General features: G+C 40.1%; 1 protein-coding gene and 1 pseudogene across 2 annotated transcripts in view; both read right to left on the bottom strand.

The window, feature by feature from the left end:
* The window catches only part of PHF14 (PHD finger protein 14), a 142,233-nt gene that overhangs the window by 58,979 nt on the left and 59,224 nt on the right, over positions 1 to 24,030 (bottom strand). Inside the window, exons 15-16 of the mRNA XM_081102811.1 lie at positions 21,694 to 21,744; positions 21,446 to 21,567 (exon numbers count right to left, since the gene is read on the bottom strand). Coding sequence (XP_080958937.1) covers positions 21,446 to 21,567; positions 21,694 to 21,744 — 173 coding nt within the window. The remainder of the gene's footprint in view (positions 1 to 21,445; positions 21,568 to 21,693; positions 21,745 to 24,030) is intronic.
* LOC308527271 (pleckstrin homology domain-containing family G member 5-like) lies at positions 7,624 to 9,228 on the bottom strand (annotated as a pseudogene). The gene has a single exon. The product of its transcript is annotated as a pleckstrin homology domain-containing family G member 5-like (transcript).

The raw sequence follows: 24,030 nt of genomic DNA, 5'->3' as shown, positions 1-24,030 counted from the left end.
GGGCAGGGGAGGTCCCTCAGCCTGGCCTGCGCCCTCTCACAATCTGGGACCGCTCACCCCTAAACGCTTGCCTACCTGCCTGCTTGCTCCTAACTGCTTGCCTGCCTGTCTGCTCAGTGCACGTCATAGCGACTGGTCATTCCAGTCATTCTGCCATAACGGTCGCTTAGGCTTTTATATATATACAGGATATCATATACAACATATAATAATTTGATGGATGAATAAATGAATGGATTTTAATATCTTTAATGAATATGAAATTAATTAGGAAAATAAATTTGAAAATAATCAACCTAGGAATCTTATTTTTAAAAGAATAGGAAGCCCTAACCGGTTTGGTTCAGTGGATAGAATGCTGGCCTGCAGACTCAAGGGTTCCAGGTTCGATTCTGGTCAAGGGCATGTACCTTGGTTACGGACACATCCCCAGTAGGGAGTGTGCAGGAGGCAGCTGATCAATGTTTCTCTCTCATTGATGTTTCTAACTCTCTAACCCTCTACCTTCCTCTCTGTATAAAATCAATAAAATATATGTTAAAAAATAAATAAATAAAAGAATAGGGAAAGGAGGAACCCACACTGTTTGCTCTGCCCAGGGGATTCCATGAGATCCCATCCCATCCAATTTGCAGCCCCTCCCAACCTATTTGTAGCAGCTTTTACATATGAATGGTCTGTCCTGGCTCAGGCTTCAGGCTTTGCTAAAATCTCTCAAACAAGCTGCAGCTGGTGACAGCATACCCCAAACCTATCAATAAAAGACCCAAGACCCAGCACTAGTGCCAGCCTGCCTTGCTTCACAGCTGGGCCTCACCTCCTGCACAGCAGCGCTCCCACTGTAGTCTCAGCTGGTCATCACAGCCAATTGGTCTGGAAGTCAACTCCTCCCAGAGATGCCAACAGCAATTCAGGCTCAACTACAAGATTATGAGCACAGCCCACACAGGGGTGCATCTAGAGTGCCCAGCTCAGGTGACTGGGAAGGCTGAGCCACTGGGCCCTAGAGGACACCTACTACACAAGGCCACTCTACCAATTCCAAGAGACATAGCAGCTCTACCTAATACATAGAAACAAATCCAGGGAAGCAGGCAAAATGCAGAGACAAAGAAACATGTCACATATGAAAGAAATCGAAGCAAGCAAACTGGATACCGAGTTCAAAACCATAGGTATAAGGTTACTCAAAGACCTTCATGAGACTTTCAAGGATCCTAGTGAGAATGTCAAAGACATGAAAAACGAACAGTCAGAAATTAAGCATAAACGTGTACCAACATCAAAATTATGGGGGTGCCAGAAGAAGAGAAAGAGCAAGATATTGAAAACCTATTTAAGGAAATAATGACAGGAAACTTCCCCTACCTGGTGAAAGAAATAGACTTTCAAGTCCAGTAGGCGCAGAGTCCAAAACAAGAGGAACCCAAAGAGGACCACACCATGACACATCATAATTAAAATGCCAAGGGCTAAAGACAGAGAATCTTAAAAGCATCAAGAGAAAAGCATTTAGTTACCTACAAGGGAGAGCCCATTCAACTGTCAGCTGATTTCTCAACAGAAACTTTGCAAGCCAGAAGGGAATGGCAAGAAATAATCAAAGTGCCAGATAGTAAGGACCTACAAGCAAGATTACTCTACCCAGCAAAGCTCTCATTTAGAATTGAGGGTCAGATAAAGAGTTTCACAAACAAAAAAAAAGCTAAAGGAGCTCATCACCACCAAACCAGTATTATATGAAATGTTGAAGGGTATTATTGAAAAAGAAAGGAGAAGACAGAAGAAGGAAGAGGAAGAAAAAGGAGGAGGAGGAGGAGGAGGAGGAGGGGGAGGAGAAATAAAAATATGAACAATAAAAATGGCAACAAATACATATCTATCAACAATTGAACCTAAAAATCAAAATAAATGAAAAAAAATCTAATGGTCAAAATACACTGGTGAATAAAACAAAATCAGAGGCATGGAAGCATGGAACAGATTGAGGAATCGCAGGGAGGGCGGAGGGGGGATGGGAAGAGTATGAGTATGCCTGTGGGACTTATCCAATCAGTTGAAAACCTTAATGGCCTGGGTTGGGCAGGAACTGGGTAGAGGAGGAGGGGGGGGGGGGAGGGGAAACATCTATAATACTCTCAACAATAAAGATTTTTAAAAAGAAAAGAAAAAATAGGGAAAATTTGATTCTATGATTTCTTTACAAATGAAAGCTTCAAAAGAAAAGTCAAAGAATCTTTTGTCAGAGTGCTGAATGCTCTACATGAAATTCAACTTCTCTTTTAAAAAAGATCTACATTTATAGGCCATCTCACAGAAGGTCCTTGATATAATCAGGCAATTTTTCAATTCTTTAATAATTGACACAAATAAGTAATCTGACAAGAGAAATTTGCATCTGGAAGTTTCAGTCAGTTATTGACTGATGTAATTCACTTGGATGGACTGAATCCCATTGATTTAGTCTCTGGTAGGCCTATCTGCCTTGTGCAGCCATCTGTGTCCATCTGATTTACTGAGCAATTACAGGGAGTGCCTAACAGTTTCATTCAAGGCAGAACTCCTCCACTTGCGATTATTTAGAGGGAACATACTTAAAGAGTTACTTTTTCTGTAGTTCAATCTATCAGTTCTCACAGTGCTCAAATGGTTGCTCTTTGTGAACTAAGACACACTAAAGAGTTCTTGGCTTCATGAATTTTTGTATTTAAAAATGACATACACAGAATATATGGGCAATTTTACACTAAAGTCAAATCATACAGTTACATTCTTAGTCGTATAGTCATGAAGTAATATTCAACCTCTAACTTGTCACTTTTTACCCATAATACTTTTCTCAAAGTTACTTTTCCAGAGTATTTATCTGCAGTTTAAAGGAAAACCATAAAGCATTAAACAATATAGGACCTGTGAAAGAAAGGCTGAAGGAACTGTGTTATTCACTTTTTAATAATTGTTTAAATTTCTTTCTCTCTTTCATCAAAGAACTAAAGTAAGGGTATAATAAAACAAACTTTTGTTAGATAACAGCATACCCTTGTCTAAGGTAGAATTAAATAGCATAATAACCAATGTGGGTAAATAAGAAAAGGTATTGTTTTAGAGAGAAATGATAAATCCTGGAACCGATCATTTAGTTTTCAGGTAATAATACATGCAAGGAAATAAAGATCATAAGAACCTTTCTAACATGCAAGGTTTTAAAGAGAAAAATCCAGATTTAGCAGTAAATAAATCTTTTGAAATACATGATAAGGCATGTCACTTATTTGTGTTCTAGTTTCTAATTCTAGTTCCACTAACAAAGTTAGAGTAAATAAAAATTGTATTGATAAAAACAGCAATTGGCACTAGTCAGGAAACTCAACTGGTTAGAGCAAAGTCCGGATATGCCAAGGTTGTGGGTTTGATCTCTGGTTACGCACATACAAGAAGCAACCAATGAATGCATAAATAAGTGGAACAACAAATTCTCTCTCTCTCAAATCAATAAATAAAATAATCAAGAAGAGGACATATAATCTAATTCCAAGTCTAATCTTAGAGTACTACAGTCAAGCAATGAAGTAGAAAGTAAGCAATGTCATTATTTATATACATAAATATTTCTATATTATATATTGAGTTATTATTTGCCAGTATAAAAAAAAACAGACTTGCTGGAGAGAAAGAGAGAGAAGACCAAACCCTTCTTGCTTTCACTAAAGAGAATGCAACAACATGGAAAACTCCAAACATTGGATGGGATCAGATCGTTCCAAGGGTGAAATCAAGTAAGAAAACAACTGTGGAATCTAAATAAAAAGATCTGATCATGAAACTCTAAAGAAAAAAAAAGAAAAGACTTAATGACACTGAAAAACTAGCCTACAGTTGGCAATTTTATCTGATATCAATAAATTATACATTGTTACCAAAAATTGTTTTCAGGAATTTAAGACAGCCAAACATCAGAACAAGGTCTAGGAAATGTATAAAATGAACAGTTTTATATATGAGATATAATACTACTGCTATGCTGGGTGCAGAATTTAAAAAGATATGACTGTGAAGATCAAAGCTCAAGAAATGTACCAAGAATTGATCACTAATTACACTGAAGTGACCAGACTAAATAAATGTCAAAGAATAAAAGTATGTGATAAACTCATTTTTTTAGAAGGCAAAACACCTCAATAAAGAAGCAGAGTACATGGAAAGACAACACATGGATGAGAAAATCCAGATGGCTAATCAATATATGTATAACTATTCCACCTCATAGGTAGTCACAAAATATAATCAAAATGCCAATTTCTATCCACCAGACTTGTCAAAATCTGTGCCATGACATTGTCACATATTTGGGTCTGTTGGGAAATGAAATAACATTATCTATTAAAATGTAAAATACACATATACTCGGTCCTAGCAAACTCACTTTGAATAGAAATCAAACAGAAAAAGATTAAAAAAAAAATAGCCTGGCTGGCATGGCTCAGTGGTTAAGCATTGACCTATGAACCAGGAGGTCACCGTTTGATTCCAGGTCAGGGCACATGCCCAGGTTGCAGGCTCAATCCCCAGTGTGAGGCATGCAGGAGGCAGCCAATCAATGATACTCTCTCATCACTGATGTTTCTATCTCTCTCTCCCTCTCCCTTTCTCTCTGAAATCAATAAAGATATATTTAAAAATAATATAGTATATTAAAGACAGTTATCCTTAATATAGGTTTACAGTAAATATTGCTAGTACATAGCTTTGTACTAGTTTTATGTGGGACAACATGATGACTTGATTCCCCATAGAAATGTATCCTGTCAAAGTTAGCAGGCATTAATCTTTTGGACCTCTGAGTTTATTCCTACTTTATTTTCTTGCATAATCAGCTACACATACAAAGTGACAGTAAAAAGTAGGACACTACTGAGTTACATGTAGTAGGTGAGGTTTATGTAATTACTAAACCAAGCTTTCCTGATTTATTGACATGCCATTTTATAATCAGGGGGTTTCTAGGAAGAAAATAGAGAAAAATGGAGAAAAAATTAACTTTAAAGAAATAACATCGTTGTGAAGATATAAATACAACTAAGTGATTTGTTTATCACAGTTAACGTGTAAAAAGGGCAAAGCCGTGATCCTAAAAAATATTTTATTTATTTAATTTGAAAACAGATTCATATAATAGAATTCAGTGCTTGGTCACTCTTCCCCTACATTCCTATCCTAACTTGGGCTTCGTTTTAATGAAAAAAAGGAGTCAGCAAAACAAAATGCCACCATTAAATCATTTTGCAACATTTTGTGTCAAAAACGTAATGGGAAATGCACACATCAAGGGAAAGGTTACTGTTCTTCCAGAACATCTTTTCACTTGGTTCATGGCCCATTCTTCTACATAACTGTGCGGGCACTACTGATGGTTTTCTCTCTCGGTTTAATGTGGCATTTGAGGGATTATGGCATTTTCAGAAAACCACAGTGCAGTGATTTTAGTGGTTATCTGGCTGAAAGTGATACTGTGATTGAGAATAAGTGCATTGTTTATGTGCAATGGTAAAAGTCAGCTACCAAGTCATCTCACAATGTCAAACCAATTCTTGATTATGTATTTTCTTAATATTACACGAGATCAGTCTAGAAAGTGAGACAGAATTAGAGGAAACTCCTTTTAAGTGGGAACATGCTTTATGTATAAGTACATTATATTTAGCTTTAAATCCTATTAAATACAGGGCAATAGGAAAAGCTAATTCAGAAACTGGTAATCTTAATTCATTTCAGTTTAGGATAAATGTAATTGATCCTTGAAACTGTTTCACAAAAAGGGTTATAATGAATTAAAAATTAAAAGAAAAATTATTAAGAGTTAAAATGAAAAGAAACCATATACAGTGGGGCCTTGACTTACGAGTTTAATTCGTCCGTGACGGAGCTCGTAACTCAAATTACTCATATGTCAAATCAAAAAGTGAACAAGTGAGACACGTGATGCTGGGCTGATGTGTGGCATTCACTGTGACGTTCACTGCGCCAACTAGCGGTGGGATATCTGAAGCTGGCTCATAACCCGAATTTTAGCTCACAACTCAAAGCAAAAAATCGGCCCAGACAGCTCCTATCTCGAAAAACTCGTTAGTCGGGACACTCGCAAGTCAAGGCCCCACTGTATCATATATGCAAAACAATTGAATAAATGAAAATGCTATAAATACTCAGCTATCATGTCATCTACAAATATATTTTAGCCTATTTAAAAGCTCAGTAAATATTTTGTTATATAGAATTAAGAAGAAAACAGAAAACTTTTCAAAGTAAACTACTATAAACCATCCCTCATAAACCTACGTCTCAATTAGTAAAAAATGAAAAATGGCTATCTAATAATTAACTCACATATTTGTGATAGGCTATGATTTATAAAATATATAACTGAAATTGAAATTAGAAAAAATATTATGGGCTAACAGAGGGAGATTTGTGCAATAAATTATTCAGAATTCTTTACACCTGGATACCATTTTTCATTTCCAAATTTCTCTTTTTCAATCATATATATATATATATATATATATATATATATATATATATACTAGAGGCCCGGTGCATGAAATTCGTGCACTGGGGATGGGTGGGAGGTCCATTAGCCCAGCATGTGCTCTCTCGCAGTCTGGGACCTCTCCCTCCTTACTGCCCACCTGCTTGCTGCTTCCTACCGCTCGGCTTGCTGCTCCTTAGCGCTGCTGCGAAGGCCTTGGGTCTGCTGGGTGCCGGGCCTGCGGGTTTGTGTCTCTGATACCCCCAGCAGCCCCAGCACCTTGATGGCGGGGCTTGGGGCTGAGGGTCTTTGATCAGGGCCCCAGCAGCCCCAGCACCGCCTAAATAACTTAAGGGAAACTTTATTTAGTCTTCTTTTAAAAGCAATCTAGTTTAAAAATTAGTTGCCGTTAAGAGAGAACAAAGAACATGGTACCGAAGAGTGAGATAGACAGACAGAGGAGAGGCTGGGCACTGGTCAGGGGCTTACATGCCAACTGTTCTCCACCTGGAAAATGATGTAAAATCGGTTTCTTTAGTTTTCTGCTTAATGGTCCTCTCCAGAGAGTGGAGTGGCATCTGCTCGCTTCTCCCTGGGGCCTGGCTTGGTGGTCGCCTTGGGGTCTGGCTGCGCTCCAGCGGGATCCGCACGGGCCTGCCTGCTCCGCCTGGCCCTGTCCACACATTGCTTCCTCTGAGTCTTCCTTGGGCGCAGCCCCGGTCCATCACCTCCTCCTGTGTCTCCCACCGCCAGGGCCGATAAAGGGGCCCACACAGAGTTCAGGTCTGCAAGGAGCTGGTCCTCTGATTTCAGAACCTTCCGGATCTCCTCTTGCAATTGTTCCCTTCCGTGACCTTCCTTCCCTACCTCCGGCATCTTCCCGGAGCACCACAGCCTGCCCTCCAGTAGGTTGTCTTTGTGTGGCTTTCAGGGCAGCCTTCAGGGCCTGGTGGCCGCACTGCGGCCCTTCCACGTTGGGCGCTGGGCCTGAGGCCCGGCCGGGAAGGCAGGCGGCTCCCCAGCAAGTCCCGCTGCACCAGGCGCACATGCCCCCGCCCCGGACCATGCCCTCCAGACATGGCGGCTCCACACTGTGCTCAGGGCCTGGGAGTTAAGCAGCAGGGTGGTCCTGATGCGCCGGTGGCTGTGGCAGCCAAGCAGAGTTCCGACAGGCTGCGGCTGGGGTCTGGGGGCGCCCCCTGGGTGGCGGCCCCTGCCAGCAGCTGCAGGAGGCTGGCCTCAGATGTGGACTTGAGCATGTGGGGCAGGCGGGGCAGCAGCTGGACAGCGGGGCGGTGGCGGAGGCGGGGCAAGGGCGGGGGTGAAGGGGCCTGTGGTAAATCTAGGGGCCGGGGCGCTGGCTCCACCACAGGGGCTGGGGTCGCAAAGTCTTGCAAGGAGGTGGAGGAGAGGGTGCCGTAGGCGGAGTCCATGGAGCAGGAGCTGCCCTCCCCGGGACCCAGGGCCAGCAGCTCGCTGGTCAGTGTGACAGATGAGGCGGTGGTACTGAGGGACATCTCGTCCGATTGGGAGCTGAAGGGGCCGCCCTCGAACTCGGTAGAGGAGAGCGTCTCCCCGGGCTCCAGCACCACCACGGCCGGGGTCTCCGTGGAGCTGTCGGAGGCGCAGTGCTGGGAGTCCAGGCTGTTGCTGCTTTTGCGCAGGATGGTGGGGAAGCTGGCGGCGGAAGTACTACTCTCCCCACCCGCCTCTTCCTCCTCATCTTCCTCCTCGTCCTCCTGCTCCTCCTCCTCCTCCTCCCGGCTCTGTAGGTGCTGCTGGCTGCCCGCGTGCTCCTACGCATGCAGCTGCTGCAACTGGTTCTGGGCATTGTAACTGGAGTCCACCCAGCCCTGGCACAGAGCCTGCCCGCTGGCCTGGAACGTGTAGGACCCCACGCGCTGTGGAACTTGTTCAGGTAGATGAGGAGGAAGGAGCCAGGGTCCCGCAGCTCCCGGCACACGATCTTGTCCACCAGCAGTGGTGGCCTGATGACCCTGGTCCCCTCAGCCTTCTTCACTGCCTTGGTCACTAAGAGCAGGTCCGTGAAGAGGAAGCAGTACACATCCATCTTGCTGTCCTTTCCCTCCTTCATCCTCAGGCTGCCCTCCAACATCAGCTGACGCGTCTCCTCTGGGGAGGCACCTGGGATGGGCACGGTCAGGTCCAGGTGCAGAATTCCTTCAGGAGCTTTTCCACCTCGTCATTGCTACCCTCCACCACCTCGTAGGCGTCCATGCAGCTCACCACGGCGGCCAGCTGCTGCCGCTCCTGTGGCCGCCGCATGCACGCGTTCACGTGGCGGATGAAGCGCTCCACGGAGCTGATCATGGTGATGACGGCCTCCTTGGCACGTGGCTCGTCCCTCTTCCTCAGCACCGACTTGAGCAGCAGCGGGTACTTGGTGAGCCGCTGGTGGGGCTTGGCGAGCATGTCGCTCAGCTTCAGCCGCTGGCACTGCTGGTGCTTCTCGGCCCACGTCACCTAGGCCGGGAAAACGTTGTTGTCCATGTACTCCATGCAGCCCTCCTCCTCCATGCAGTACCGGATGTAGGGCTTGAAGAGGGAGCCGAACATCTTGAAGCCTTTGAGGAGGTCCCGGGCTGCAGCAGCTCCGGCGTGCGCAGCGCCTTCTCCACCATCGGCGCCATCACGCTGCCCCACAGCCCGCGGTGCAGATGCGCGATCTTGGGGATGTTGCTGAACAGGAGCGGGTCTTGGAGGTGTCGGGACTTCTCCCCAGGGCGACCCTTCACCCGGGAGTCCCCACCATTCCATTCACCCTCTCGGCCAGCGGGCAGCGCCCTCGGTGGGTCCTCTGCTCTGGGAGCTGGGGAGGAGGAGGCTGGCGGAGGGCAAAGCCCTAAAGCAGGAGGAAGCCTTGGAAGGCAGGCAAGGAGCCCAGGACTCAAGGCGCTCCTGCCGCCACCCCGCGTCCTGCTAGGGCCTGCACCCAGGAGTGTCATGGCTGCGGCAGGGCCACCGGCTGGGCTTGAAAGTGAGTCCTCCGCGAACAGTCCCAGCAGCCTGCCTGGTGTGGGTGGGGATTTTGGGTCACCTGGAGGGAGGCTCCCGCCTTTCTCTGCTCCTCTCCTGGTGGAGCAGTGGGACTCCAGCACTGAGGTGAGAGGAGCCGCCTTACAGCCCCCAGGCTGCTTCTCGGAGTCTGAAGTTTCGCCATTGGCCTCTGCCTAGGACGGGACCTCTGCACGCCCAGGGTGCATAAACACACAGGGCTTCCATCAGGCTCCGCTGATCCCCGAGCCGGGAGGCCTCTCGCTCCGCTGATCCCAGGACCCTGAGGCCTCTCGGCTCCACTGATCCCCCGGCAGAGAGGCCTCTCTGCTCTGCAGCTTCAGGGCTGTTTGGCTTCGCTCCACCGCTTGGAGCCTGAGTATGCAAATTAACCGCCATCTTTTAGCTTCTATAATTGAAACATTGTATCTTTTGGAGCTGTTGCTTCAGGAGCTCAGAGCCCCCGCAGCCACAGGTGGGGAACCTTGGCTTCCTCCATCGCTGGGGCAACCAAGCCTCCTATTCTCAGCTGCCTGGCTGCCAGCCGCCACCTTGGTTGGCAGTTAATTTGCATATCTCGCTGATTAGCCAATGGGAAGGGTAGCGGATGTATGGCTAATTACCATGTTTCTCTTTTATTAGATAGGATATTCTACCTAATAATAGAAAAACATGGTAATTAACCATACCTCCAACACGCTTCCCATTGGCTAATCAGGGTGATATGCAAATTAACTGCCAACCAAGATGGCGGCCGGCAGCCAGGCAGCTGAAGCAAACAGGAGGCTTGCTTGCTTCAGTGATGGAGGAAGCCAAGGTTCCCCGCCTGCCACTGCAGGCCTCTGAGCTGCACTCTAAGCAACTATGTTGCAATTATAGAAGCTAAACAATGCCCAGAAACCTGCTTTCAGCCAGCAGGGCCTCAGAGCTGGAGTTGCAACAGTGTTTCAATTGTAAAAGCTAAACAAAGCCCAGATACCTGCTTTCAGCAGCCGAGTTCTCAGAGCTGGAGCCAAGCCTCAGAGCTAAAGCCGGCTCTCAGCTCCAGTGACAGCCATAGAAGGTAAATAAATCCCAGAATAAAAAGAAAAAAGAAAAAAATGAGAGGTTGGGAGCTTCAGTCACCCGCCAGCCTGAAAACGGCCCTCAGCCCCTCAACCAGACTGGCCAGGCACCCCAGTGGGGACCCCCACCCTGAAGGGGGTGTGACCAGCTGCAAACAGCCATCATCCCCTCATCCAGGCTGGCCAGACACCCAAGTGGGACCCCCACCCTGATCCGGGATACCCTTCAGGGCAAACCAGCCGGCCCCCACCCGTGCACCAGGCCTCTATCCTATATAGTAAAAGGGTAATATGCAAACTGACCCTAACAGCAGGACTGGGAATGACTGGTCACTATGACACACACTGACCACCAGGAGGCAGATGCTCAATGCAGGAGCTGCCCTCTGGTGGCCAGGGCGCTCTCACATGGGAGGAGCTCTGCTCAGCCACAAGCCAGGCTGATGGCTGCCAGTACAGCGGTGGTGGTGGGAGCCTCTCCTGCCTCCTCAGCAGCGCTAAGGATGTCCAACTGAAGTTTAGGCCTGCTCCCTGCTGGCAAGTGGACATCCCCCGAGGGCTGCCGGGCTGCCAGAGGGATGTCTGATTGCCATCTTAGGCCCAATCTCCCGGGGAGCGGGCCTAAGCCAGCAGGTGGTCATCCCCTGAGGGGTCCCAGACTGCGAGAGGGCACAGGCAGGGCTGAGGGACCATCCCCACCCCCCCCCCTGCCCCGAGTGTACAAGTTTTTGTGCACCAGGCCTCTAGTATATATATATATATAAGCCTAAGCAACCAACTGACCAGCTGGTAGCTATGACGCACACTGACCACCAGAGGGCAGATGCTCAATGCAAGAGCGGAAACCACAGGCATGGAAACATGGAACAGACTGATGAATCTCAGAGTGAAGGGGGGAGGGGAAGTGTGGGAAGAGATAAATCAAAGATCTTACATGCATACTAGAGACCCAGTGCACGGAATCGTGCACCAGTGGGATCCCCCTGCCTGTCCTGTGCCCTCTTGAAATCTGGGACCCCTCGGGAGATGTTGGAAAGCCGGTTTCAGCCGCATCCCCACAGGCCAGGCCGAGGGACTACACTGGTGCACAAATCTAGTAGTAGTATAAAGTCATAGAATGTGAAAATTAAAGGGATCTGCAAATCAACTTAATACATTGCTTGTGTTATGAATGAAATAACTGGTTCCCAGAAAAGTTACCTACATACCTCATGGTGATACAGCTTCTTGTTTAAAATTCCAGCCTTTCAATTTCAGTCCCATGCCCTGCCCCATCATTTTCCTGGTTAGTTACTTAAGTTATAATTATGGTTTTCCTAATTAACAATCTCTCCATATACAACAACAATATTCAGTGGAAAATTAGTTTACTAATGACACATACCACATGGAGAAAATGAGTGAATAAGGTAAAATAAGGAGAAAAAATGAGGTTTGATAGCTTCTCTTCTCTATCCTTAATCATAAAATACAAAAGTGAAAGCATTCTATTCAAATTCCACTTAACTAAAACACACACACACACACACACACACACACACACACACACACACACTTTAATATTGAACAAGATCACCTTAAGATTATGTAATTCTGAGTTTATGTATTTCTGAGGTTTAACTCTCAGAAGTGTATACTAAAGTTAAATGTACTTAACAAAGAAAACTCTGGTCCACATGTTTTCATTGGGGAATTTAACAAAAATTCAATGAAGAAATAATATCAATCTTAAACAAATTCTTTTTAAAAAGAAAAAAAGGAGAGAGGAACACTTTCTAAGGCCTTTTAGAAGCCCAGTAAAACCTGATGACAAAACTGGATAAAGACTTTACAAGAAAAGCAATTAACAAAGCAAGACTTTTATGAATAGAGACACAAAGCCTTTATCAACATATTAGTGAATAAATTCCAAAAATATATAAAAGAGACCATACCTCATGATCAGGAGGTATTTATTCCAGGATTATAAGGCCTCCTTTTGTGGGGGAAGAAAGAGCTGGACTAAAACACTACTCATGCATCTTCCCCAAGACCCCCTATTCTCCCCCCCTTGAGGGAGGGGTCTTAAAAGACACTTTTATCCACTGACTCAGTTCTACCTCATTACCCTTCCCCTCTCCTTCCCCCAGCCCCTGGGCCCATAAAACAGCAAGAGCCTTTTGTTCAGGGCTCTGTCAGCAGAGACATTAATGCCCTATACCTCACTCAATGTCTGCAGTGATCCATTTGACTTTACCAAGTTCTATTTAGTGGGGGAAATGGAACATTTGGGGAGCCAGCAAACATTCCTATTTGGCCTCTTGCTTATGCTACTGTAATAGGTAATTTTAACAGTTTGGTTTGTGATCCTAAGTGACCCCTCAACACCTGGCAGCTCTCAACACTTGCATAAGCAGTTAAAATCTGTATTTAGCCCTAGCCAATTTGCCTCAGTGGATAGAGCCTAAGCCTGAGGGCCAAAGGGTCCCTGGTTTGATTCTGGTCAAGGGCACATACCTCAGTTGCAGGCTCCTCCCCCACCCAGGCTATGAATGGGGCTCATGCAGGAGACAACCAATCGATGTGTTTCTCTCACTCACATCAATATTTCTCTCTGTCTTTCCCTTTCTCTTCCACTCTGTCTAAAAATCAATGAAAAAATATCTTCGAGTGAGGATTTAAATATATATATATATATTTAAAGTTTTCCTATACTATACATCAAAAAATATTAAATACTTTGGAGTCCTATATAATAAAAGGCTAATATGCAAATTGACTAAATGGCAGAATGACTGGTCACTATGATGTGCACTGACCACCAGGGGGCAGACGCTCAACACAGGAGCTGTCCCCTGCTGGTCAGTGCGCTCCCACAGGGGAAGGGAGGGCACCACTCAGCCAGAAGCCAGGCTCACAGCTGGTGAGTGCAGCAGCAGTGGCAGGAGCCTCTCCCTCCTCCACGGCAGCGCTAAGGATGTCCGACTGTCAGGATGTCCAATAGGGAGCGGGCCTAAGCCGGCAGTTAGACATTCCCCAAGGGCTCCCAGACTGAGAGAGGGTGCAGTCTGGCCTGAGGGACGCTCCACTCCCCCCCACCCTGTGCACAAACTTCGTGCACCAGGCCTCTAGTACATTTTATAATAGACTTTCAAGATTTCTACAGTGAAAATTACAAAAACACTGATGAGGAAAAGAAAAGGATATCTGAATATATGAATAAATGTAGAAATATACCAGGTTCGTTGATTAGAAGACAAAATTGTTAAGATGTTAGTGCTCTCCAAATTCATCCATGTGTTCAAAACAAAGCTAACCATAACCCAATTAGGCTTTTTAAAAAATTGTGGTAAATACATATAGCATAAAATTTACCACTTTAACCATTAAGTGGATAGTTCAGAGGCATTAAGTAAATTCACAGTTGTGTAGCCATCACTTCCATCTGTCTCTAAAACTTCTTCATTTTCTCCAACTAAAACTTGTACCCATTAAACATGAACTGCCCAGTCACCCTGTCCTTGGCAACCACCACTCTACTTTCTGTCTCTATGAATTTGACTATTCCAATTCCCTCATATCAAAGGGAATCATACAATATTTGTCCTTTTATGACTGGCTTATTTCACTCAGCATAAGTTCTTCAAGGTTCTTCCATGTCATAGCATGTATCAGAATTACCTTCCTTTTTAGGGCTGGACAGTATTTCATTGTATGTATTTATCACATTATGTTTATTCATCCATCAATGGACAACGGGATGCTCCCACCTTTTGGCTATTGCCAATAATGCTGCTATATTGGGATATACAATATCTCTTTGAGTCTCTGCTTTCAATTCTTTTGAGTATGTACCCAAAAGTGGAATTGCTAGATCAACGTTTCTCAACCTGTGGGTCGCGACCCCTTTGGGGGTCGAAAGACCCTTTCACAGGGGTCGCCTAAGACCATCGGAAAACACATATATAATTACATATTGTTTTTGTGATTAATCACTATGCTTTAATTATGTTCAATTTGTAACAATGAAAATACATCCTGCATATCAGATATTTACATTACGATTCATAACTAGCAAAATTAGTTACGAAGTAGCAATGAAAATAATTTTATGGTCGGGGGTCACCACAACATGAGGAACTGTATTAAAGGGTCGCAGCATTAGGAAGGTTGAGAACCACTGTGCTAGATCATATGGCAATTCTATTTTTAGTTTTTTGAGGACCCGCCATACTGTTTTCCATAGTGGATGGAACATTTTACCATCCCACCAACAGTGCTAAAAGGTTCCAATTTGTCTGCATCCTCACCAACACTTGTTATTTCCTGGGTTTCCTTGTTTATTTTAATTTTTGTATTCTAATAACCATCCTAATGGTTTGAGGTGGTTCCTCACTGAATTTCCCTAATGATCACTGATGTTGAACATCCTTTCATGTGCTTATTGGTTATTTCATATCTTCTTTGGAGAAATGTCTATTCAAGTCTTTTGCTAATTTTTGATCAGGTTTTTTTGGTTGATGATGAGTTTTAGTTCTTTATATACTCTTGATAATCCTTTATCAGATATATGATTTGCAAATATTTTCTCCTATTTTGTGGGTTGCCTTTTCGCTTTTTTTTGTTGTGTCCTTTGCTACACAAAAATGATTCCAATTTATCTATTTTTGTGGTTGCTGCTTGTGGTTTTTTTTCTTCTGGTATCATATTTTCTTTTATAATGAAAATAGACAAGCTGTTTTTGACACTAATATGGAAATACAAATGATCTGGAATAACAAAAGAGCTTCCTCTAGCCACCAACAATCAATGTAATTGATACATAGCTTAATGAAATAGAACACAGTCTAGAAATAGACCCACATTTAAAAAATCAATTTATTTTTAGCAATAGTACCAAAGCAACTTATTTGGGTAAGACAAGTATTTTCATCAATGGGTGCTAGAAAACTGGAAACCCACATGAAATAATAAACAAAGCTTTCTTAACTCTACCTGAGCCCATAAGCAAAAATTAATTTCAGATGAATGACATATCTCAATATAGAAGTTAAAATTATAAAGGCTAAGAGAGATAGGAAGTCCATGTGTCTTCTGAGGCACCTGATATACTACTTTATCTCTGCCTTTTAAAAAAATTAAATCAAACATAAAAATTAGGAAGATTTAATATCTTGCCAGTGATTCCTTAATGCAACTTCCTATAAAGTGTGTGAGTCACTAACCACCAGGATGGGGCTCTTTGTTCAGTGAGTTGAACAACATAGAGCTAAATAAAGATAAGGTGGTTATACTTTCAAAAGAGAAAAGCCAGGTTAGACATACACCAGATATAACAGTAGCCAAACTTGAAGAAACAGGTATATTACACAGGCTGTCAGGGTGACATGAGGGGTACACTTTACACATAAGAAATATTAGAAATCCAAGCTTTAGAAACAATCCTTTAGAATACAGTAATTGCACTATACTAATCACTGACTCAGGAATACAAGAATAAACTAAGTAAAACAAAACCCTCAAACCTATCCTTGAAATTGCTCATAGAGTAAAGAATAGAAACAGAAGTTTATCCAGAAATGTCTTTGTGCAGAAAATGTCTGGTTTTAATACATTTGAAATTTATTAGATAACACAAATCATTTTAAAACTTATATTTCTTTATAAGTTTTAACTTTTATGTATCCAAATAATATATATTTGCACCATCACTTCACAAGCATATGATATGCAAATTTTATTAATAGTGATTATGTGATAAACTGCACAAGAAAAAATAAAGTAGCAAGTATATAAAATATAAAATTCTATTTGAAGAAATACATCAAATGAGTCTTAATTGATCTTAATAGAGATAAAACTAGGTGTTTTTTTAAAGTAACAAACCATTTTAAGTGATCTGATGTTCTATGAATATAGTAACTAAAGTTATAACTAATCTTAGCTTCAGTCTCTTAATCTGATCAAATTTCTGGGAGAAAAACACCCCTTCAACTATGATCCAGGCAATCTAGAAACCTCCATACAAATTATGGACAAAAGAGGTAATTAAAAATAAAAAAAATCTGAATAACCAGAGACTAATATTTGAAATAAAAATATGAATATGAATTGTTGCTAGTATTCCTATTTACTGATGATACAATCAAATTTGGTTCTGAGTAAAGTACTCAGAGGCCAAATGTTTAAAATGTGAAATAAATAAAAATGGTAATAGCTTTGTTAAGAGACTAAACAGACATCTAATCTTGTAACTAAAATGGTTCAATACTTATATAATTTGCTATATATTCAAATAAGGAGGATAATATCACAGGCATTTAATAGTTTGGATTTAGCTATAAAAGTGATATAGCTTCATAGATCATTTCCTGTCCTCTTGAGTACTGGCCACAATATAAAATAATATTAAAGACACTAGGTTCTTAGTTGTAGGAAACAATTTTTCTCTCCCATATCTTCCATTAAGAAAATGTGTCGCAATGAGTTTACACAGCTAAGATAAAATTTGAGGTCTGAAACTGGTCTTATTCCTAATGTGATAGTCTAATAAGGATTTATAGAGAAAAAAAGGCTCACTAACACTAAAATCTATCTTTTAAACATCAAATATGTTCAAGGAGAGGAATTACTTCATTTCTCTTTTACAATGAAGAATTCACTAAGTCATCTCAAATCTATGGTTCCTATTTCTTTACCTAATATCCAGAAAAAAAATATCCACTATTCTTTAGTCACACAAAAGGAAATCTCCTTCATTAAACAATTTAAACATCTTCATCAAATACTTGTAGTTAGTGACCAATTTATTCTAGAAATAAATTATGATATTAAAAATTTTGGATTAATTCACCAAAGAATATTCAGTCACTACTTTTATGTGGAGCAATCATGCATTATCAAGCATTTATTTAGTATACTGGTATTTTGAACAAGACTGAAATGCAAATCAAGGCTAGAGTTGAAAATTGGTTGCCTATTCAACTGCCATTACTGCCCACTCAAAGGCAATTGACTCCTTTCCTTGCTAACAAAATAAAACTTGCAAAGCTATTTAGGTACCTGGAGGCCTAAGCGGTTTGTAGGCCTGCCCCTATCCTCTCCCTGGTTCAGAGAAAGAGAGATATTGAGATATTGAAATTTTGAGGAGACAGACACTAAATTTATCAGGCACTAGTGATCAGAGTAGAAAAATGGAAAGACAACAAGTCCTTGAGGACATCATTGCAGTGCTAACCGATCTGACTTCTTGTTATGTGAGATAATAAATCGTTGGTTATTTCAAACCTAAACTTTTAGTTAGGTTTTCCATTATCATAGCCCAAAGGTCCCTAACTTATAAAAAGCCTTTACTTGAGAAAAAAGAGCATTTAAACTCAACCTGGACAGAAATAGTAATAAACCTAATGGAGCTGTGGCATTTTTAACTGGTTAATAGTTAATCCGCACTATTAACAGGTTAATATGTAATCTGCACTATTAACCGGTTAATAATTAATCTGCATTTTTAACCGATTAACAGGCAATCCGCATTATTAACCAGTTAATAGTTAATCCGCATCATTAACGGGTACACCTAGTAAATGTGCTAGGAACTGTGCAAATAAAAACAAATGATAGACACTAAATAGGCCCAAAACTACCTCCAATAAACAACATCCATCACAAAGAGATAAATACTAAGTAACATAAAGAAATACATATTTTAATTGGAAACCTCCCAAGTAATTTTTAATTAAATTTAAAAAGTAAATGGCAAAAAAAGGAAACACCATTTTCAAGAAGTCCATAAAATGGTGTAAAACCATCTTCTCTTTAAGATCTTGACAATGTTTACATTTCCCATGTCTAATGGAAATAGTTCAATCTAATGACTTCAGAAGAATGAGTTTCAACAAATTCAATGTTTTGTCCCACATATTCTAGAAATAATTATATACAAAAACAGAACATACACATTCTCTGAAAGGTAAAAAAAATTAAGCATTTATTATTACTGGAACATATTTAACAAATGGAACCTTTATTTCAGAATCCACATATATGTGTTTCCTTTGTATTACTAAATTATATCACTGCTGCACTATTTTATATGGAAAGAATTTACTATCACTCAGCAATTATTAACAGTCCCTCATAGAGCAGAATGTGATTTTTGCCATGTACAACAATAAAGGGAAAAACTGAGACACAGAAATTGCCATAAGAAGACCTGAGGAAAGCTAAAGAGGCAAACAATAACAGTTGGAACCTACTATTACAACTGACTGATAAACTGAATGCAATTCCCCAGTAATAGAAAAAATTATGCATGTAAATTGACATATACATATATACAAAGAACCGAAAAAGCAAGGAAAATAATTAAGAAGGAATTTTTATACAGCCTGAATTACATAGAGAAGTGTGGTTTCAAAATCATGGCTGCTAAACAGCAGGTTCTAGTGAGTCATATTTGCTTGTTCAAAGAAACTTGGGAAATAAATGTGGTGTATTCAATAAGAGATTAATTAAATTATGACCCAAGAAGTTTAATTTTATGAAAACCTAATAGACATATATATAAGTATAATGTAATCCTAACCAAGCACTGAAATATGTCCTTAGAGAAAATAGTCTTAAAATTAATGTTACAAAAAAAATTTCATGTGTACATTATTAAGATGCAACTTAATCATAAATGTGTGGACTTTTAGGGAATTTGTAAACAATGATGGTGCCAGTTACAAAACAAAAGAGATGTTAAGGGAAATGGCAGATATTAGCTTATAAGATTACCTTTTTAAACCTATTATATTCTACATGAATTGTAATTCTTCTTGAACTCAAGAGCAATAGTGCTTAAACTGAATGTGTATTTTTTTATTTTCATTTTATGGAGCAACCACATTATAACCATAAAACATTTTATGGCATTGCTTTATATCCAGTTTATTTTGTTCTCAAATACATTAATATATAATATTTATAAAACTTTTTAAGTCCTCTTCATTATCTCTTTAAATCCTTTGAAGAAAATCTGTGATGTTATCTTCTTAACAAGGTAAAACCATGTAAGAAGGCTTGTATACCGTCATTTCTATAGTAACAAAAATATCTTTACCTTCTAAGAAGTCTTTCACAGAATCCCAGACACGGGCATGCTATAATAATGCAATTAGGAATGAAAACTTTATAACAGAAACTAATTAAATAAGTGAGATGAAAGACTAATATTACTCAAAAATATTATCAAGAATACAAGAAAAATGGTACCTATTTTTTAAATACAACTAAAATATGTGTTAAAGAGCTCTAATTATAAAGTAGTTTTTTAAATAAAAGTTGTATTTATTTCCTGGATTATTTTTTTCGAATACATGATCAAATAAGTAAATAAAAACCTGGTAAAAATGTATAGGTCTTATAGTAAAAAGACCTGAACCTACTAGTTAAAAATAAATAAATAAGAGAATAGATATTCCTATAGGTTCAATTAATTAAAAAGGAGATAACCAGCTCTCCAAATTGATCATGCACAGTAATGCCATCCTCAACCCCAAGGAAATTTCCCCTATAGTGAATTTTGTCCACTATATAAGATTGTTTTTATGGGGTTTTTTTCCCCTTTTGTTTATTCATTTTTGTTGTTTTATTGTTTCATTTACTCCATCATGTTATGCTTTGCTTGGAATTTTTTTTTTAATAAATTAGAAAATTACATTGTGGTCAGAATTATTCATGGGTATCTTCTATCATTAGAACTACATTATCCTAAATTTAAATGAGTTTAACCTCAAGGAGAGCTCTCACGACATTCAAGAAACACTGGCCACATGTTATGGACTTCCTGGACTTTGTTGAAGCACTTTGTATTTTTTCACTATAATTTTAATTTTCCCCTAATCTTCCTCAATTATAGTATAAAAAACTCATAAATTCCAAACTTCTTGCTTTTATATGAGGAATTAAAACAAATAGAAATTATAATTTTAATGACAAATAAATGACATCATTTGGAAGCAAATATTTAAAATCATATAATAGAACTAATACATGTGTTATCAATTTACTGCTTTTGAAATTTTTAATTTCTGGGCCCTCATGTAATTTAATAGGGGTTTTTATGAAAGACAATTTTGCAAGAAATCAGAAGGGATTCCTTTGACATACTTTAAGATTATTTATGTCACTGTCCTTTGAAAAGGTGATAACTCTTTTAAATGAGGTTTCCTTAGTTCACCCACCCACTTCTCTATCTCCCTAAAGGCTTTGAGCAATTCCTTCATCTCAGAAAAAGAAGCAAATGGCTAAACTTAGAAGTGTCTGGACCATCAGGAATAGCAATATCAACTGAGATTCCTGATTAGCATTATGTCTGCTAAAAAAAAAGGTACCAAAACAAAAACAAACAACAAAACAAAACAAAACAAAAAAACAAAGTAAGATCTATCTAGGCCATCTTTTCACCTTTCTTTATTTCACAAGAGAGAAGCATTCAACACATTTGTTTTGGTAAACAGTAAACTACTGATGGAGCTCTTATCTATAAAAAGTATCTCTACCTTATCATTATTGCTAATAAAGTTTAAGTTCTGTAACATGCTAAGAGAACTTAGTAATTTCAGTATTTAATGAGATAAAACAATCTTAGTACAAACTCTTTCTGTGGCCTCTATAAGCAGAGTACTGTCAACTTCTCTTGTGTTCAAAATTCAGATTATCGCTCCTAATTACATCTAGCCCCAGAGACTATCCAATGTGTGGTAGGTTTTATAAAAGGTCCTGCACTGTGCTTTTCCTCCCCATTATATCCGTGATGAGAAAATGATGAAAATGCAGCCTTAATCCCCTAAAGACAAAGTCTCAGAATTCAACTTACCTGACAAGATTTTCATTGTCTCCAGTTCCCTTGCAAGTTGCACATTCCGTTCGTAAGTCTTCAGCCTTGGGCTTCTTCTGTAACACAGACTGCCTCTGTCTTCTCTCTCTAGGAACTCTCTCCTGCCATCCCAGGAGAACAAAACAACACATAAAACAAAATCAGGCTACAAGGAAAACAGAAATAATTTTTAGCAAAAAAGTTTTTCAAAGTTTAGACTGTCCAAAAAATGCTTAACTTATTCCAACCTCATGTTTTTCTTCATCAGGAATGAAGCTTCGTTTCCGTCCTCTGGTTCTCTAAAAAAAGGAAAAAGAAATCCACAAAAATATCTAATGTTTAATTAATGATAAAAACAGTTTTCTCTGTTAAACGTTACCACTTAGGTTAAACACTTAGAAAATTAGTATTTCTAAGTAATGCTGTATAGCTCTATTGCACTATTTATGTCTCATGGAAAAAAAACATGAAAAATTAAACACTTTATAGTGCTATACTTTTAAATAGCACAAGTATCTGAGAGGAAAACAAAGTTATCCAAAATTAGTTTGAATATTTTTTAAATAATTCATATACAATTATGATTTACGCAGGAAATTTAAATTTTCATAAGTTATATGACTTCTACAGCTGAAATGCTAAACCTAGACTCATACTGCATCGACTGTATGCCCGTGTATGTGGGTATGCATGCATGTTTGTACAACAAAAATAATCAATTTAAAAAATATATATATTTCTTTATTGATTTCAGAGAAGAAGGGAAAGGGAGAGAGAGATAGAAAGATCAATGATGAGAGAGAATCATTGATCAGCTGCCTCCTGCATGCCCCCTACTGGGGATAGAGCCCACAACCAGGGCACGTGCCCTTGGCCAGAATCAAACCCAGGATCCTTCAGTCCACAGGCCGAAGCTCTATCCACTGAGCAAAACCGGCTAGGGCAATAATCAATTTTTTAAAAGTGGGAGGAAAAGATCTCAGATGTCCCCAAATTCTAGTTAAAATAAAACTAAGCAAAATATGATATAAATGACTTATTTTAAATTCATTTAATATGTATTTCAGAACACATTTACCATTTGAAAGACAATATCCAAAGGTTTAAGAGTAATAAAGTATGAACTACAGAAGTATTTACAGCCGATATGTTAAAAATCTCCACCCACATAGCACAGCCTCTGTAGACCTACAATTCCATGTGCAGATCACTGCTCTTCAGAGAATGGAAGAGAAAGGCGGCACCACTCCCACAAATTACATTCCCAGATTATGGTTACCAAATAATTCTAAAAAGAATTGCTATTCAACATAATACATTGATGTTTTCCTAAAGTACTGTCATTTCAATTCATAATACTGAGTCCCTTGTTATTGTAATACCATGGCTCATTGCATACTATTTAATCTGCCTTTAGATAACCAATACTTTACTGGACTAGTCATTTAAAATAAGTAAATTTATAAACTATGTATTCATTTACACTTGTACTGCCAATTAGTATGTTTTAATCACATTATGTAGGGAATTAGGAAAAGTAAGACTGTATCAAGAAAAGTCTTTAAAGGCAGACCCTACATCTATTCTTAATCCCAAAGAACATACTGAGCATTGCTCCTCAAAATACCACTCATGGCTCATAAGCACTGGCCTTCCCTAGGACCTTGTTGGAAATGCAGAATCCTAATTCTTACTACATACTGAATTGAAATTTGCCTTTTAACAAGATCCCCAAGTAAGCCACACTCACATTAAAGTGTGAGAATATTAGCGCAAAAGAGTCCCTAATACTGACAACATTTATCTAAGTTCTAACTCAAACTTTATGTCTAGCTCTTTACATATCCATCTTTCCCTTCTGTGGCATGCCTATCCTTTATGCTTCAATTTCTGTCCTCCAACACAGTTCATCTCCAAACTGGTAACGTCATGTAATACTCATCTTTCTAAACCCAATTAAACTTAATAAGATATGTATTACAAAGCCTGAATAAATTTTTGGAATAAAATAAATACGTGCTTGGATTGAAACTCATAAATGATTATGCTAGAAAATATAAATGATAAAATATTGTCAAAAGGGCAAATTATTGCCCAGCTGGCATGGCTTAGTGGTTGATCATCAACCTATAAACCAAGAGGTCACAGTTTGATTCCAGGTCAGGGCACATGCCCGGTTGCCGGCTCGATCTCCAGGGTGGGATGTGCAGGAGGAAGCCGATCAATGATTCTCTCTCATCATTGATGTTTCTTTCTCTCTCTCTCTCTCTCTCTCTCTCTCTCTCTCTCTCTCTCTCTCCCCCTCTCTCCCTCTCTCCCTCTCTCCCTCTCCCCCTCTCCCCCTCTCCCTTCCCCTCCTTCCCTCCCTCCCTTTCAACCTCTCTGAAATCAATTTTTAAAAAGGATAAACAATTGTTTCCTTCTCTAATAAGCTATTTTCTCAATTTGCATAATTTTTGCATATAAGGTATTTCAATTAAGGTGACCAGAATAACCAATATCAAAGGGAAAATATTCAAATTACTCATTTTACTAGTAGTTCTATAAACATGTCAGAATGCCAGAATGCTCACAAGGCCTTCACA

The sequence above is a fragment of the Myotis nattereri genome, assembly GCF_964212035.1.
Source record: "Myotis nattereri genome assembly, chromosome: 11".
Lineage (NCBI taxonomy): Eukaryota > Metazoa > Chordata > Mammalia > Chiroptera > Vespertilionidae > Myotis > Myotis nattereri.
This window is presented reverse-complemented; position numbering and strand designations above follow the sequence as displayed.